This window comes from Tiliqua scincoides, chromosome 1, assembly GCF_035046505.1.
Source record: "Tiliqua scincoides isolate rTilSci1 chromosome 1, rTilSci1.hap2, whole genome shotgun sequence".
NCBI classification, from domain to species: Eukaryota; Metazoa; Chordata; class Lepidosauria; order Squamata; family Scincidae; genus Tiliqua; species Tiliqua scincoides.
In genome coordinates, this window is record NC_089821.1 from 183,378,553 (window position 1) to 183,397,889 (window position 19,337).

The window sequence follows — 19,337 nt, forward strand, 5'->3', positions numbered from 1 at the left end:
ATTGATCTGGAAGGAGATCTCTTAAAATATTGTAATCTAGTTCTATAATCTGAGCAGAAAGAAGATTCTTAAATCTTTTTTATTCAAGGGATTTTAGTCAGTTTGGGAGCTGGCTGAAGCACAGGATTGCCTAGATTTCTGAATAGCCACTAGATGTAAACAAAGACAATGGTGCCTCCATGACTTCCCATCTTGTGGCACTATTTTTGTTTTCTTATGACAGCTTTCATAACACTTTAAAACAGCTTTCTTATGACACTTGAGGCCTAATCCTGTCTGGACCTTTTTTTACACAGAAATATTACACAGAAGATTACACAGAAATAAAATTCCCTCATCACAGGATTTCCTTCTCACATTTCCTCTGGCTCCCAGTTTACTTAAAATATGAAATTGTCTTACATAATTCCAGATGGAATACAAACCTACACTGTAGATTAATTTGTTTGCTCTACCCTGTCACATTTTTTCCAACTTTCATAAAAAGAAAAAAAAACAGACAGCTCTTTAAGACAAAACTCTTGTATACTATAGATCAGTGGTTCTCAAACCTTTTAGCACCGGGACCCACTTTTTAAAATGACACCCTATCAAGACCACCTAGCTTTACAAAGCTTAAAAAAAGGTGTTCCAAAAGAAATATTTTTTTATTTATTTACAAGTAATATTTTATTTGTTTGTTTACAAAACCAACAACAACAAAAAGATTTCAATCTATTTCTCATAATGAGGCAGCCCTAAAGAATAGCTTCAAGGTTTGAGGGGTTTAGTTATCCAGCCTTCACCTGCCCCCACTACCTGTCACTGACAAACTTGGAAAAAAAATACACCAGAAAAAGATACTTAAAACATTTATCTCCCTATATTTACATAGTTTGCAGATTGCAGGAGTTTAGCTGTTTGCAGGACAATTAGCAGCTATCTTGCAAACTGCAGGAGCTCAGTTCTTTACAGGGCAGTTAGCCGCTATCTGAGTTTTGAATAGCCTCAGGCTTGAGGCAATTAGTGATCTGATCTTTTCATCACCTGTGTTTTCACTGGAGGCTCTGTGGAACCGACCAGAAATTGGGCCATGACCCACCAAGTGGATCCCGACCCACAGTTTGAGAAATGTTGCTGTAGATCTATCAGATCCATTTTTATTGCGTGACGCTGGTTGAAAACAATCAGATGGAAAGTCACAAATTGTTTCCTGGCTAGAAGCTCTAATACAGGCCCCAGAAACATGAATATGGCAATCTCTTGGATAGTGCTGGGAAGGTCTGCATTCCCCCCAGGAGTCTGTACTTTTGTCCACCCAGAGATCACATCAAAGCCACACATTCAACATGCTACTGCCATACATGGGAGGTAGGTTTCAGGGTTCACAGCAATCGCAGCAAATGAGGCCATAGCACAAGCCTGTTACCCAGCTGTAAGACTGCCTATGCACTGACTGTTCCCTCACTGAGCTATCTCAGGAAGGAGAAGGGGGAGCATCTTGTTCAATGCCCTTGGTTCTGTTTGCTTACCCACACTACCTAATACAATCACACAATCCACTCATGCCTTCTCCAGGTAGTTCTGATGCTGACCAAGATTTCAGAGTTGGGCAGCAAATTGGTCTTTGGGTGAAAGCACTAAGCAGTTTTGTTCTGATCAATCAAAGGAAAAGATTTAATGGAAATTAAAATGTGACAAGGGAAAAGCAATCAAATTCTGTACTTAAGATCAAGACGCAAAGTTCACAATACATTAAGAACAGATTCCAGCTATGTTTTCCCTGACTTAAAGAGTCCACTGATAATTCTGCATCCTCCTGGCATTGGAAAGACTGATCTTAGACGTGAACTTTGTACTAGCTGGCAGCATTACAACTTTCGTCTTTTGGCTGATATTTTGCGTCCTGCAAGGTGCAATACACATTTTGCAACGCATACACCTCTTTTATTTCATTTTGGAGAGTCTCCACTCCCAAATCATGTTAGGAAACTGGACCATTGACTAGGTGTGAGCGAAACCTAGAAAGGTTCAGTAAATGCTGTTTTTCTCTGGAGAGACCAGACACTCATGGGACTCCAGTATACATGAATCACATATCATATTATATATGATATGTAATTCAGAGCTTTGGACAGAGCGGAAAATGTGACAGGCTGATTTCTAGGTCAACTTTGGTGTACAGTGCTGTCATGGGGGGTGGGAGAGATGGGTTGCTGCAGTAGAAACTTGCCAATGAAGAACAATGTATGTATGTATGCTTAGCAGCAGATCTTAGAGAGATTCACCAAAAGGAATAGTAAGAAAGCAACCATTTTTATGGGTTAGCAAACTCCTACATAAATGCTTCAGAGAATGAATGTTTTCTGTAGCTGTTCTGACACTGACTCAGCATTATAATGGGAACAGTTTTCTGGTTCTAACTTTAAGAGCCTAGTTAAGGTCCTCTTTCTGAAGGCATTTGGGAGACAGAAAACTGTATCCAGTGAAAGTTGTTCATGACTATATACAGTTGAAATCAGTTAGAGAAGTCTGTTGTGACTAATGTCATGCAAAATATTATCCAGGCCTTGTGGTGGCACCAGGTCTGGGCCACTGGGGCAGCAGTCACGGTGTCAGTGTGCAGGCCGGGGCTGCCAGTGCAAATGCCTGGTAGCCCCACGTACATGCCAATGGAATGTTGAGCCCCTGCCAGAACAAGTAGGTCAGTGGATAGGGTTTCTGGGGGGGGGGGGGGAGATCTAGGCGGGCATTGGACTGGGCTAGGGCCATGTCGGTGGTGGGCCAGGGATGAATACTGGCAGCAGAGGCAATATCCTATGCCCAGAGCCTTGGGCCCAACTCACTCCCATGGATCTACTTAGTTTTATGCTTGCAAAACTGCTGGTGTAAATCTAGGTAAGCCTATTGGGGACCATGGTGTGATTGGAGTAGGTTCTTTATAAAAGTTCTTTACTTACCTATCTGTCACCCTCTGGTTTCTGGCCTGCCTACAGTGGCGTTGCTAGGGGGTGCGGGGGTGCGGACTTTACCGGGTGATGCACACAAGGGGGGTGACGCACACTGGGGGGGTGAAATGCTAAAATCATGGAGGTTAAGAGTAATACCATCATGTTATATACCGTTGGATGTGGAATTCCGAGAGGAATGCAGTGCAGAAAACCAGAGTGAAATATATCCTTTCTATCAAAAGTTATGGCCAAAAAACCGGAGAACAAAAAATGAATGGATCCCTATGGAAAGTGAAAGTGAGTTGTATTGCGTGTTTACTTGCGAGTAGGTGAACGTGCCTTAGACCGTTGGAAAGAGCAGGCTGAGAGGAATCCAACAACACCAGAATGGTCCTGATCCATTATTAGCCCTGATCCAAGTAATTATTTATACTTATTTATTTTAATTTGCCTGATGATGTCACTTCCACCATGACATCACTTCTGGTGGGTCTTGGACAGATTGTCATTCTAAAAAGTGGGTCCCAGTGCTAGAAGTTTGAGAACTGCTGCAATAAGGTGTCAGTAAGTTGATATCCTGGGGGTGTGTGTGTGTGACACCACTAGTGACCAAAATCACTAAAATCCTAATTTGGAAGAATAATACTATCATGTTATATATCAGTCAATGTGTAATTTCATGCAGAATGTGTTCTGTCTTTGTTCTATCAAAAGGTACAGCCAAAAAACCAGTGGGGCGGAGCAATGGTTTATCACCACTCCCACCACCTGGGGTATTGCGCCGCCCACTGCATGGGGGGTGACACGCTGGCATCCTGCACCAGGTGACACAAACCCTAGTGATGCCACTGCCTGCCTATACCGTGCAGCAGAGGTTGTTTCAGTGTTGCTGCATGCTCTAAGCCGGCCAAGGATAGAATTGGGCCATGTCTATTTAATATCAGTGGGCATTGGAGTCCAATCCTATGGGCTTTGAGTGCCGGTGCTGAGCTCCAGCGTCTGTGCTGAGTGTTTCAAATGTGCCGTAAAGCATGTTTGCAGCACCCAGAGTGTAAGGAGCACTAGCACTGGCTACCCACCCAGAGCAAGGGAAGAGCTCCAGGGGGCGGTAAGGTCTTTTGGGGTGGGAGGAGTTCCAGGATAGGGAGAGGGTGGGGTGGAGGAGGAACCAGGGCAGCAGGGTTTGGGACCAGTAGAGCCCTGCTGCACCGTACCCTGTCCTCTGTGTCAGGCTGAAAAGCCCGACATGGAGGTTCTCAAGTCTGTGCCAACAAAATAACCCCATTGAGAAGCATCATTGTGGGGCCTAGGGCTTTCTCTGTTGGAAGGGGACAAAAGTCCACTTCCCCCAAGGAGACTTCCAGCAGCCTTGGTGGTGCCACTGGATACATTTTGGCACCAATGTACCTGACGGTGTTACCGGGGATAGGATTGGGCTATTAATCATAAGTAACTTTATTTGGATACTGTCCTGCTTGAAGTTGTTCTTCTGCATGTTTTCTTTGTACAGATAAAGCTTGCTACTTATTGTTTTGATATTGCTTATTCTATTGTGCTTTTATTGTAGCATATTGTATTTATACATTTTAAGTCCCTTTGACTGTAATCTTATACACACTTACCTGAGAGTAAGCAGAACATTGTAAACAATGGGACTTAATTCCAAGTAAATGTGTATAGGATTGTGCTTTCTGAGAGCCCATTGGGCTGAATATTGGATATAAATGTGGAAAAGATTTTAAAAATGAACCCAATTTGCTGTCTGCTGCATTCAGCCACTGTCCTTTTGAAACTTTTTCTCAAACTTTAAAGAGAGATAAATATAGAGCCCCAAAACTAAAATCTTGGGTAAGTTACATCTTGCTTGATTTTTATATTTTGTCATAGGTTGAAATGCCAAAAAAGAAGTAGAAATCACTCCATGGACAGAAATATTTTCTGCTGCATGAGGCTCCCAAAAACTATGGAGCTAGCAAAATTCGTTGGAACAGTGTTTTCTTCCACAATTTGAAATTTTTTAATAGAGTATCATACATTCTTATTCCTTTGCCTTGGCAAATATTTTGTGAAAGTGCAATAAAATACAAAGATTAACACATTTTTTATTTTTATTTTCAGGGCAGGATTTACTGTTTGAAGATGAGATTTCAGCGTTGCAGCCACAAGTAGACAAACTTACTACTTTAGGAGTGAACAAAATCATTGCACTCGGCCACTCTGGTTTTACTGTAGATAAAAGCATTGCTCAAAAAGTGAGAGGTGTGGATGTCGTGGTTGGGGGACATACAAATACGTTTCTTTACACAGGTATATTTCCTCATCAAAAGAGGGGTTCTTGTTACTAATGTAGCTATTTTAGCTAATAAGATTTGTATTTATAATGCGTGTTAAGTGATTCATGACTCTGTTTCAGTTAAGGAGCTTTGCATGTACAGTATCTGCTGGCTTTTGTGTGTTCTGTCTCCAGGTCATGCATCATTTTTTTTAAAAAAACTACTGTCATAACCATTGCCTTTTTTCAAAATTCAGAAACTCCGAGTGCTATAGTCTTTCCTCATGGAAAACATTCCCCTAATCATTACGGTTTCCCTTTTCTGTCCTATAAGAATCTTTTTAAAAATATTAGAATCTACTGTATGTAGTCAGCAGTGTACAGTGTATAATGAACACTCTCTTCAAACTGAAGGAAAGTTTGTATGAAACAGATTTTCAAATATTTACTTGGAAGCCTGACTCTCTAATACATGTGTTTGAATCAAACTAAAGCTGTATTAATGACCCAATTTATCCTCTCCCCCCCCCCGCCCCTGGCAGAAGGAGGGCTTTGAACACACTCATTCAGTCATGTCTGACATGCGCAACCTAGTCCCTGCTGGTCCAAATGGTACATCAGGAATTAGCAGACCCAAGATGGGTGACAGAGTCCATCCGTGCTAATTGGTTTGATTTTTTTTTTTTTTGCTGTTGTTTTACCCCGGCTGATTTAGCTTCTATAGTACTAACACTTCTGTCAGAGAAATGTAATTTGTGCAAACCCTTCATGGGATACAAACATCATTTGTACAGACCCTTGGAAAGTATAAAATTAAACAGATAAGTACTAGTCTGGTGTGAGTTCTCTTCTGTTAATCTGTTAAGCAGGATAAAATATCATGAAGGTGTAATCAAGTCCTCCTGAACATGTAGCTTGTGTGTACTGTTTTGAACAGTACTGTTCAAGAGGATCTGTTTCTATTTTTAATACCCAGACTTTGCTCTGATGAATCAAAGAGTTGAAGCTGTGACCAGAGTTTCCATTTCTCTTGAGGAAGTGGTTGGCTTTTGGTTTGCAATTATGCAGCTGGACCTTTCTCTAGTTGCCTTCGCAGTTGTGACATGAATGAACCATCTCTCTCTCCCCTCTGCCTGTTTTTTCCCCTCCTTACTCTGGAATAAATATATGACTGTGAACTCTCACTCTGCAGTCTTATTTATTCTTCCAAGTGTTCATTTGGCCATTTCCCTTCCTTGTTAGATAGTGGTTCAGTGAGAAGAGCAAAATTGTCAGTATGTGAATGTTAAAGTTTACTCTGCAGGACAAAGGAGGGGGGTGGCGGTGGCTTGTTTTTAAGCTCCAAGAAATAGTGATATGTGAATTTCCCCCACTCAGTTCAAATTTGGCTTAGTAATAATGAACTTTCTTGGCAAATGTTCGAAAAAGTCATTGATTTTTCCAAGCATTCTCTCCTTGCTCATACTGCCGATGTTTGTGAGCTCGTGGCACCATGTGCATGCACCTTAACTTTTGTGAATGTGTCTACAAAGCAACCAGTGCCTGGCTGAAGGTTAATTGTGTGTTGGTGCAGAATCTCATTTTCTCTTCTGAGTTAGAGATAAACTTTTTAAGGGACATGCCACTAAGTCTGTAATATAGCTGAGTTTTATGAGCCGAACAAATTCGTATTCTGAACTAGGTGGTTACAAACTTTGGTAATATCTGTTCAGAAGAACTTTATTTCCTTCAATTGTACAACATTTAGACCATTATAATGTAGCCTTATTTCCCTCCCTTATTTCCAGACAAGCCTGTAGCCCCATTTGACCCTCCTTACTTTTGGAGCCCATGCCCCACTATCATTTTCCTATGTGAAACATCCACCTGTATGATTGTGATTGCAACAATTATACTTGTTTGACAAGCCAAGCATCATTCATGCTTCCACTTACCTTTTGTCAGAGCTTGTCACACACATCTTGCAATCCATGCTAATGCAGCTCTTTCAATGCTGAGAGCTCTTTGACCTAATGAAATATTCTAGTTTTTTTTTTAGGTTAGTTGAGTAACCATCCTCATGTACATGTTGAGTTTTCCAGCACCATTACAAATGCATTTGGGAGCTATCCAGAAGTCTAGTTTTGAAACAAGTAAAGTTGTCAGTGCCAACATTCACAAAGAATCATTCATGGCAGTGAGATGCTGCCTGGCTGGCTGTGGAATATAAAAACTAGTGACTGTTTTTCTGGTGCATCCACCAGTGTCCTGGTAACACTTTCAGGCTGAGATAATATTTATTGCCTTAATCCCTGGTGAGGTTCTAAAAAGAAATCTACAACTTTTAGGGGGAAAAACATTTTAAAATGGCTTCTTGTGTAGTGAGTGTTTAATCCAGTTTCTCCGTTAAACTGTTGTGTTTTTTTTTGCCTGCCAAGCTCAGTCTGGGCTTGGCAGAGGCTGGGGTCAGACGTCAAAATGCCTAAAAAGGCATTTGGAGCCCTGGGGAAGCCCTTATTAGGCGCTTCGGAGGGGATGCAGGGGCGGCTCCAGTTACAGGGTCTGCAGATATGAGCCCTTTCCTGAATTTACAATATCCTCACTGGAACTTTTCCCTGGTGCTCCTGTCCAGCTTTCAGATATTAAGGCAGGTGGCACTGCAAAGAGGACATTTTCAGTGGTAGAGTCTGGTTTATCCTCATTGCTCTCTCCTAGGTGTCCAGTGAAGGCTTCCCAGTTTTCTTACGGTTTTAATGACATTTGATGACCTTTTATGATTTTTAATGGGATCATTTGGCTCTTGGTTGTGGCTTATCTGCTGCCTTTACTTCTTATTGATTTTGCAGTTTTCATTGTTTTGTTCTATTACGTTGTTAGCCAACTTGAAGAGCATTTATTCATTCCGTGGCACATCTAGTTTGGCAGAAGCCTAGGAAAGAGGAGCTGTAACCTCAGCACCCATTTTTGTTCTTCCCAGCAAGGGACAGAGAACCAGCCAGTTGCTGTCCCTCACCCTGGTTACATCAGATGGCATGCAAACATGTTTCTGCATGCATACCACTGTTTCCCTGTTGATGTGCATAACTATTTAGTATTCTGAATGTACTTGGAAACAGGAAAGACCCACCCATTCTGTTTTTGCTTTTCTGTTTTCACAGGCACTCCACCTTCAAATGACTTACCAGCTGGTGAATATCCATTCATGGTACAGTCAGATGATGGCCGCCAAGTGCCTGTTGTTCAAGCTTATGCTTTTGGAAAATATCTTGGGTATTTGAATGTTTCATTTGATGAACAAGGAAATGTAATTAGTGCATCTGGAAACCCTGTACTCCTAGATAGCAGCATCACTGAAGGTATGGTTAATTGGTTTGAAATATGTTGCTTGTAGACTATATTATTATAATATTAACTCCTAGGTTTTAAAAATATTTATCCAAGCCCGATGTAGCTCATAAAGATATCATTCCTTCTTCTTTACACTTTCTTTTGACAAGAAGCTCTGTGATATGGCTTCATTGACTTATCTAACAAAATATGTTCATATATAATTTATCTGGATGTGAAGTGTATAATTTATTTACTTTCTCTCTCTTCAACAGAATCAGGGTCCAATCTTACCCAGCTTTCCAGTGCCAATGCAGCCTGCAAGTGGGGTGTACACTGCAACCTGTGGTGGTGGTGGGGATCATGGAGGTCTCCCCAAAGTAAGGGAACATTTGTTCCCTTACCTCTGGTCTGCATTACAGCTCCATCAGGACTGGAAAGTTGGATTGAATTGGACCCAGGCAGCCAAAATGGCTGGATCCTGTGGGCACCAGGCTAGCACTAGGAGTCTTCTCGGGGTAAGGGAGTGTTTGCTCCCTTACCCTGAGTAACACAGTCGTGGTGCCAGTGGGTCTCTTTGGATCTGTGCCTGCTTTTGAGTGGGTGCAGACCTGAGGAGGCCTGTGTCAGGCTGCCTGGGCCAGGAGGGAGGACAGGATACAGCATCAGAGCTGTGGCCATCACTGGCATCTCTCCTGGACCTGATCCTCCCTGACCCGGCCCAGTTCTTCCCTCCCCTCGCCTTCCTCTCACCCTCCCCATTCCCCCAGAAGCCGCACTGCTGCCCTGCGACATAAGTTCCCACCCCCACCTCCTGCCGTAGTCTGTCGTCCTTTTCCCAGTGGGCCTAGCATTAACTGGCTCTGACCCAGTGCAGGCACTCCCTACTCAGTGGATGCCATGGTACGTTTACGACACCCAGCACAGGTGCTGGAGCTCAGTGCTGGCACTAGGTCACTTTAGGATTAGGCCCTTAGTCTCTTTAAAGATATTGCCTGGATCCACAAATCTACTCTAAGCCTGCCTGGTTACTTGGGTGTGCCTTGTGGAACTTACAACTTTTTTCTTTCTTTAAGTAGCAGGTCCTCTGTGCTATATCACAGACAGGTTTTTTAAGTCCTCTCAGTTCTAAAAGAGGTTTAATATCTGACATGGGGTGGTGGAGTTGCTGTTCAAGAAACAAAGCCACATTGGGCACATGGAGCTGGTTGTAAAACAGTTTGCATTCCAACCATTGTAAGTTGGAGGTCTTCGGTCTATTCATTTGCCCCATTGGCTTTTCTGGAATTTTGCTGAGATTGTTTTGTTTTGCTGGGAATTTATGTTGAGAGAATTTTGATGCAAAGAACATTGAACCTACCATAATACTACGGATGAACAATTGGCCAGTCTCATCAGTAATCTAACCAAAACTAGCTTTGACTATGTCATACTTCTGTTGTAGATCCAGCTATCAAAGCTGAAGTTGATCAGCTAAAAGTCGAGCTACGTAATTTTTCTTCCCAGGAGATAGGGAAAACTATTGTTTATTTAAACGGTACAAGTGAAGCATGTCGTTTTCAAGAGTGCAACATGGGAAATTTGATTTGTGATGCTGTGGTAAGTAAGGAAAAATCTAGCTTGCAGATATGTGGTTTACAGCACAATCCAAATGCTCCCTTGAGCCAGAACAAGTCCCTTGTCTGTCCCGAGTGTCACAAATGTGTCATAAATCAGGTTTATGGCTACTTGGGAGGAGGCTAGGTCAGTGCAAGGATGTGATGTACCAGACCTGTGTCCGGACAAGATAAGTTTGTGCTGGCCTGCACAGGGGGTGGGAGTGGTGGCGAGAGGGTCTAATAGAGGTCGGGGGCACTTTGGGCAGGGGTGACCTGTGACGCAGATCAGGCCCAGGAGAGGGGTGGGATTGGCCACGGCAGCACAGGCCAGATCCTAACCCCCTTTCCAACCAACATTACACCAGGATGCAGTGACTAGGATGACATATTCAAAGGTTCTTTGCCTAGATCAAAGGAATGAATAGTTTGCAATTTTCTAAAGATCCAGTCAGACCTATCTTCAAGATAAGTTTATCTTCAGGATGTCCTTTTGGGAATAATCCTGAACGTCAATACTCACATGCAACACTCCACAAAGGATTAAAAGCACTGAAGTGCATGGGACTACCAGGCATTTAAGCTGGTGGCCTCAGCCTGCATACCATCATAGTGCCTGTTGTGCTAGTAGTCTGGGCCTTGCGCTGATGGAGAACAAGTTCATCGGTTATACCGAGAAGGGAATTTTTATGTGCTTATGTAAGAGATTTATTGCTAGATAATATTCAAAATGCCTTTTCACCATCATCTTAGATCATGTTTTTCAAGGTTGGCTTGGTAGAGTCTTTGGAAGTTAGATAAAGCAAATGACTGACAAAGTGATCAGAATTATTTCTTTATGGATCCTTTAGGTGTACAATAACTTGAGACATCCAGATGATGATCAATGGAATCATGTTTCGATGTGCATCTTAAATGGTGGTGGAATACGAGCACCCATTGATGAACGAACCAATAATGGTATGTATAGTCTTAGAACTATTTTTAGACAGTGCTGGTTCAATCAGTGATGTGCAGTGAGGTCCAGGCCCAAGAAGGCAATATGTGCACTCCCTCTCCCTCTCACCTTAAGCTCAGTCTCTGAAACTCTCTCTCTCCCCTCCTCCTCTGGAAGTAAATAAAAAAAATTAAGCTCCATCTCTGAGACACTCTTCCCCCCTCCCTCCCAGAAATAAATTCAAAAACCTTCACCTCTTCTTCTCTCACTCAGAGTTAGGGAGAGCTCAGCAACCAAAAAGTTGCCTTTCTCTGTGCCATACAGAGCTGTCGTTTGCGCAGGCTCCCTGTCATTTCCATGGCTTTTTTTAAAAAACAGAAGACAAGCAACTCTTCCGTTGCCTCCCCACAGCTTGCTATTTTTTGATTGGAAGCCAGCTGGCCTGCTTTTTTTTTTATTGGATGATTACACCCTAACTTGTGGAGGCAACGCTTCCTGATGCCTCCCCAGAGACTGATGAAACAAGTGTTATCTTTTATTATTGGGCAGGTAGCTCTCCCTGGTGGCTTTAATTGCACAGCCATCCCTGCTTGTTTTTGACCCTTGCAAGCCACCACAGTGATGGAGCTGATTGACAGCTCTCCTTGTTCCTTGTATGAGTGTGTGTGTGTTTGTTTTTGTGCACTTGCACGTGTGGCTTTAAATGGACAGCAGCAAGGAGCAGCTTTGGAAAGGCAAAAGGTACAGTTTTTAAAAAACTTCTTGGGTCCTTTTATGGTTTACATGTCACTGGGTTCAATTTCATTTCTCACATTTTTGTCAATGGCTGACTATTTCAAAGATTTTTTAGAACATCCCTTGTGATGCACCGCTGTCAGATTGTCACATTGTATGGATGTGACATTCTCCCCTGCCATGTCTTTGATTTAAACCAGCAATTGATGCAGATTTCAACCAGACATGTTTTAATTGAAGCTAATGAAAACATTTTCTGGGCTAAGTAAATGCAATTGACATTGTCTTCTCTGTAGGGCCATAATGTGTAGCACTACTTAACACATGGATCCTTTGCGTCAGTTGAGAATGCCACCACCAGGTGAAATGAATTCCACAAACTATGCACTAAGTACTTTGTCACATTTACAAGATATTTGTATTCTGTCCTTCTTCCAGAGAGTTGGGGAAGCACATGAAAGATTATCACATTTTAGACCTGACATGTGTGAAATGCAGGCTCAGCTGTAAACTGTGATTTGTTGAAGACTGAACAGGAATTTGAACTTAATCTTTTCTCCTCCAAGCCACTCTTTTATCTGGTACATCATGCTGTTCAACAGCAATGAGACTACAATGCATAACGAAAATGCAACTTTCTACTCCATTCAGGGACTATTACTTTGGAAGAATTACTGTCTGTACTGCCTTTTGGAGGCACTTTCGATTTGCTGCAGATCAAAGGTTCAACCCTGAAAGAAGCATTTGAGTTTAGTGTTCACAGATATGGAATAGGGACGGGTGAACTGCTACAGGTCTCAGGTAAGTTACCTTATCTGCATACCTAGTACAAAGTGTGAGACACTCTCTCACTGCTTATCTTTTGCTATTTTTAAAACAATGAGCTGTAGCAGTAGCATTATGTAACATTACATATGAGTTATTTCCTCCTTTAGGTAGAATGAGATCCAACTTACAGACTAATGGCCAGGGATAGGCTTGGGGCAAAAGTGTTATAAAAGTGTGTGACAAATGATTGGACAAGGTACAATGCATTACAAAGAAAATTTTAACAAGCAGAGAGATAGACAGCTGAGAGAGAACCTAAGAGATAAAATTGTGCTAACACCTTCACTCAAGCAAACCTTGGAACATAAAGAACTGGTTAAAGGGTTGTACATATCTTAACGTCATTGTCTGCAAGTAAAAACAGCCCTCTTTGCCAAGGAGTGGGGGAAGAGGTGCGCCCATATTCTTGGCATACCTTCTCTTGAGATTCCTGCAACTCTCAGGAACTCATTTTCAGGGTGCTGCAGAGTAGACAGCTTTAGGAGTTATGGCCCAATGTGCCAGTGCGATGCTGAATAATTTTCTTTGGTGATGCAGATTATGAACAAGGGCTTTCTTTGTTCATAATCTACACTAATGTTACTATGGCTTTAAGAGAAATCATATTTCAACTGTGTTTCTTTAGACATGACAAACCAGTATTTGATGTGTAACATTCTTTTCAAACCTGTGTTTCTTGATAGGCATACAAGTTGTGTACGATCTCTCCCATCATCCAGGAAGCAGAGTGCTCAGTATAAAGGTTTTATGCACAGAGTGTAGAGTACCAGTGTATGTACCACTCCAGGCAGAAAAGACATACAAAGTTCTTTTACCGTCATTCCTTGCTGGGGGAGGAGATGGATATTACATGCTAAAAGGAAGCTCAAATAATCATAGCAGTGGTAAGTACAAGTGTATCTCTAATTAGCTGTAAATAGGAATGAACATCCCATAAGAGACTAATCACTCATGGCAGTGGAGGGCATAGCTACTATACAAGCTCCTGTTTTCCATGGCATCGTATTCAAGCTGCAACGTTTTCATTTAACCTATGGGCTTTGGGAAGTGCAAAAAGTGAGTACACTCCTCAGTGTTCATGTAACAGGCAGAAATACCCTCAGCATAGTATAGTCAGCACCAATCTACCAAAAACTTGACACCACCCAATCAAAACAACTATTTCTTAAGCACCTAACAAACCATGCAGACATACATAAAAGACAGGTTGCATACCTTCCAGTAGTCATCTGCATCTCAAAGATGACAAGCTGTACCTGCTGAAATTCTCTCTCCTATACAACTGTTAAAGGTCCAGGATCCCAATAGTTGAAAGTTTGCCCACACAAAGTATGAGTCACACACTGCCAAGGAGCAAAGGGTTGTGCCTCCCTGTTTTTGTAGTACATGGCTATTGTGTTGTCTGTGTATCTGTATTACATGATGCCTCAAAGATGGTAGGAAGGATCTGAATTTTAAAAATGTCATCTGTTCTGCCCAATTGGCTTTTGTTTGGGGATGTATGGCATAGCCACTTTATATGCCAGTTCAAACAACTTCTTCCTAAAGGAAGTTGATGCCATGGGCTTCTTCACAAGGAAGCTGCTTGAATCAGCCTATAAGGCGGCTATGCCATACTCCCCAAATTAGAGCCAATCAGACAAAACTGATGCCATTTTTGAATTCAGCACCCCAAATGTACCCAAGAACAGGTCTAACTCTAAGACAACAAAATGTGCGTAGTCCTGTGTTATTATTCTTGTCGGTCTGTCAGGATGAAAAGAGTGGCTGCAAGAAATGTAGGCTTTTGTCTGGAGTGATCAGCAGTTTGAATTGACAACGCACATGAAGCCTGAATCACAACAGGCCCCACATTTGGCAGTATTACTCTGAGTGAGAAGTCTGCCTTTCTCTCTTGCTTGTGAGCTTCCCAGAGGCAACAGGAAAGCTGGACTAGATGGACCTTTGGCCTGATCTAACAGGATTTCTCTGTGTTCCTTTGTTCCGACCGCTCCTTTAAGATGACCAGAATCCCTTTAAATAGTTCTGATATACGCAGGTTATGCCCAGACTAGTTTGTATTTCTTTTATTATTTCCCCCCCCAAAAAACAAATATATAAGAACAAAACATAATACAATAAACAGGCATTACAAACATTACACATACACTTCGCATGTCACTTTAACTAATAAATCATTTCATATCTCCTAATCCAATTTCTCTTCTACTTTAACTTCTTAATATTCATTTATCATTCATATCATATGATATATACTATATCATATCTAATGCATTCATCTAAATGCCCTATATTTTCTACAACTTCATTTTCAACCAAGCATAAAAAATTTCCGTAGTCAGTTGCTCAATCTATCGGTTTTCGCTGTTGATCCAAAATCACTGGAAGTCTGTCCATTTCCGCAACATTCATTATTTTCTCTATTAGTTCATCTTTCACTGGAATTTTAAGGTCTTTCCAGTATCTAGCATACAAAATCCTAGCAGCAGTTAATATAATAACTAAGTACACATCATTTTCTTTATGATATCCAAAGTAATATTGAGCAAAAATAATTCTGGTTTCAATGGTATAGTAAATCCAACAATCTCTTATATTAAACTCCTTACTATTCTCCAATATGATTTTGGAGATTTTGATAAAATATGTACATTTTATATACATTTTCTTTAAAATTTGTTGCTCTAGTAAGTTTTATATTGTATTTCCAAATCTGCTCCCATTGTTCTATTATGATATTATGGCCTATATTTTGCTCCCATTTTATCATACATTCTTTTGTTTCTTTTTGCATCTCAAAAACTAGTAAAAACATATACATTCTTTTAATATATTTCTTTTGTTTCTAAAAGTATTCTGTCAAATGGCATCTTTTCCATATAGAATCCTTCTTGTTTATCTTTTCTATATCTTGAATCTAATTGTAAACGAGTCCACCAATCCATCTCAACACCTTGCCTTAACAATTCCTCTTTTGTCTTTACTTTTCCATCTTTTTCCAATAAATTTTCATATCTAAGCATTTTTGTTGTCTCTAATAAACTCGGTCAGGTAGATGCTTCTAGCACCGCCAACCATTGGGGAATTTTAATATACATCTGTCTTTGCATTTTAGCCCATATCCATAGTAAAGAGTTGTTTAATATATGGTTGTTAAATTGCGTTATATGCATTTGCTTTTCCATACCACACAAATGCATGCCATCCCCATTCAAGGTCATGACCCCCCAATTTGAGTATTCTTTGGTCCTCTAATGTAATCCACTCTTTAATTCATAGCAGCACCGCCGCTTTATAATATAGATACCAATGAGGAAGCCACATACCTCCTCTTAATTTCACATCTTGCAAGGACTTCATTTTGATTCTTGGCTTCTTTCTCTGCCATATAAATTTTGATATAATTTGACTAATTTCTTCAAATAAATCTTGTTTCAAAATTACAGGGGTTGTTTGAAAAAGAAAAATTATTTTAGGCAAAACATTCATTTTCACTGCCGCAACTATTCCCAGCAACGAAAGTTGTAGTTCTTTCCATTTTGTCAATTCTTTTTTATTTCTTCAGTTAGTTTCACGTAATTATCTTTCACTAATGTGCTTGTATTCTTTGTTAGTTGGATCCCTATTTTTTTTCTTCTTGGAAGTTTGTTAGTTCCACCAATTCCTGTATTTTCTTTTTTGCATATTCTTTGTTAACATTTTTGTTTTTTTTTTACATTTTTCAATCCTGTCACTTCAATATATTCTCTCATCACATCCAAAAAGTTTATGGCAGATTCTAATGGTCCTTCTATAATCACCATAAGATCATCTGCAAATGCCTAAATTTTAAATTCTTCGCCTCTTATTTTTAATCCTTTAATCTCCTCTGTCTTTCTCACTTGATTCAAAAATGTTTCCATAACCACTATAAACAGTAGTGGTGAAAGTGGACATCCGTCTCATTTCTTTTTCAATTTTTATCTCCTCCAAACGTTCTCCGTTTATTTTAATTCTAGCAGTTTGATTCTTTTATATAGCTTTGATAATGTCAATAAACGGAGTTCCTATTTCCATCATTTCGAGTTGTAAAATCATAAAATTCCAATTCACGTTGTCAAATGCTTTTTGAAAGTCTATAAAGAACATTGCCATTTGCTTATCAGGGTGTGCTTCATAATATTCTAGGAAGTTTAACATTTTCCTCATATTATTTCTAATTTGTCTTCTTGATCTTGATGGATTATATTTGTCAAAACTTTTTAAATCTTGAAGCTAATATCGTTACAAAAATTTTATAATCCACATTAAGTAATGAGATTCGTATTTTCACATGTATCTGGAACGCCATAGAGCCTACTCAGGCAGCTTCAACACAGGAGCTTTATGCTCACACCTAGGCTTAATACTTCCCACATAAATCTGATGCTGGGTAGAACCTGTTTATGTGACACAGACTTTGGGGATTTATACCCAGGTCACAGCCTTATCATTCATGCTTGAACATGAAATGCTGGAATCTCTCTTGAGATGAAAGCTGTAAAAAGGAAGCAATGATTCAGAAAGTTTGCACCAATACGGAGGCTTCATGCTTTCCACACATCGAAATGCCACAGGATCAAAGCTGTTTTGGCTTAAATCTTTGTCTTCATGCTTTCCACATGAACCGGGATGCCTTAGGACTGAGCATGTCTACTTAGCCTTAATTCAGAAGCTCAGTGCCCAGGCCTCTGCCGTATGCATCTCAGCTTCCTGTATTATCAGCCCAATTCTAAATAACTCCCCACTCAGTTTTGCAGTGGCACCCACATGGTGCCCACTTGATTAATAGAACGCTGTGACATAAATAGAACACATAGTTTCAACAAAACTCAAAAACAACAACAAATATGCCCAGGTACTAAAAATGTTAGTTCGTAATTGAGCAACTATAGTAGTACAACAGTAATTTACCTGTGTGTAGAATACAATATACATTTGAGGCCAAATGGAGCAAACACTCTGCAGGGAATGAGTTCCAGTGCCTCTTCCAGGGGTAGGTCATTGCAGAAGAGATGCAACTTTCCTTGATAAAATAGTTACCAGCTATGCCCAGAATATTCAACGTATGCCTCTCCCCTGCTCCAAAAAAACACTGTATAGTAATCCATTGTAATAAGCAACTGTATGATATGTAGTTGGCAACAGTGTATTTGTATTAAGATTTAACCATTTGTTGTAAACACTTTTTTAAAACAGGTGATCTTGATGTTGCAGTTGTTTCCAACTATATCAATAGAATGGGAAGGGTATTTCCAGCAGTTGAAGGTCGTGTGAAGTTTTCTGCTGGAATTGTATTCCAAGGACATCTTCCTTTGATTTATGGATTAATTGTTACAGTTCTGTATTTTGTTCTCTAATTTTTGCACTTGATCTGAGGACACTGGAGTTTCTCCACATTCTAGGCAACACAATCCAAGGCCTCAACTTACTCAAAACTTGACTAAAGCCACTATGTTAATTCCTAGTACTGGAGGGGTCAAAGGAAAGGGCATGATGATGTTGACTAGGTTTCATGTATATCTAATGCTTTTATCATATTATGTGTATAATTGGGGTGTGTGCATGCACGCCTTATAACTTGGATTTCTAGAAAGTAAAAGCAAACAAAAAACATGAATAAAAGCAGATCCTCTCCCCTTCCCCCTGGGTGTGAACATCTGGCCAAGCATTACCAAGTCTTACTTGGGGAAGTTAGGGAATGTTCCAAATACATGCATGCATTATGCTGCCTCTGAGTTGAGCTGTCCACAAGAGAGGGAAAGAATTCTACAAAAAAAACCTAACTGGACAACTGTACTGCCATTCTGTTTCATCACAATAATAGGAATATAAGAATCGTTGGATAAATGGTGGAGATCAACTATTACTTCTCACTGCAGCTGTTAAATAGGGGCCATTTTGACCTGGGAAAAGGATGCAGAAGATGGAAGGGCTGCATATACACAACAGGGACCAAATGTGTACACCTGTGGGCTAGGCAAAAGATGGATTAATGCTTCATGTTTCTGTGCCATTATCTTTGCATTTATTTCTGTTAATCATGAAATGACTCTGAATAAGAGGACCACTCAAGATATTTTGTTGGAATGTGCTGAATACCTCAGCCTGCAGAAAGGAGTGTCTCCTATTTGAGCCCAAGATTATTTCAAACTGCATCATTCTTTTACAAAGAACAGTTATGTCAATATATTTCATCGCTAGTATGAAAAGGCGGCAGAAATGATATGCATAACTTTATATTTCTTAGTGCCTCCAGCCTGGAGTCAAGTTTCTTTGAGGAGACCATTTCTAAGCAGAGCACTCTTGGGCTATAGAACAGGGAACTTTATGAAGTTCACAGATTTATGGTCAATGTCTTAAAATCCAAATAGGAACAGTTTACTTCAACTTCAGTCACTCTAGAAACATCAGGCAGCTGGAGATTTTCAGCAGGAAAACAGCATGGTAGAAAAAAAGCTAACGTCCCCTCTTTGTGTGCTGTGGTCTCAATGAGAATCTCTACTGTTTTGAATTGTTTTATTTATTTTTTCTGGTAATAAGCACACATACTAAGACACATCTAGTTTGGCCCCGTGTAATACATCAACGTGAATAATTTTTACAGCTTTAGCCCTTTCACAAGGGGTCTGAATAGTTGACAAAAGGCAATGTGTTAACTTATTCATGTTTCTGTAGCGAAAATTGAAAAAAACAGACTATGTGGTCTTACTGAA

At 40.4% G+C, this 19,337-nt stretch overlaps 1 protein-coding gene across 1 annotated transcript in view; it reads left to right on the forward strand.

The window, feature by feature from the left end:
• Nucleotides 1-19,337, forward strand: part of NT5E (5'-nucleotidase ecto) — a 34,580-nt gene extending 15,243 nt beyond the window's left edge. The window contains exons 3-9 of the mRNA XM_066622713.1: nt 5,049-5,237; nt 8,340-8,537; nt 9,953-10,107; nt 10,955-11,063; nt 12,427-12,576; nt 13,287-13,487; nt 17,821-19,337. Coding sequence (XP_066478810.1) covers nt 5,049-5,237; nt 8,340-8,537; nt 9,953-10,107; nt 10,955-11,063; nt 12,427-12,576; nt 13,287-13,487; nt 17,821-17,981 — 1,163 coding nt within the window. The 3' untranslated portion in view covers nt 17,982-19,337. The remainder of the gene's footprint in view (nt 1-5,048; nt 5,238-8,339; nt 8,538-9,952; nt 10,108-10,954; nt 11,064-12,426; nt 12,577-13,286; nt 13,488-17,820) is intronic.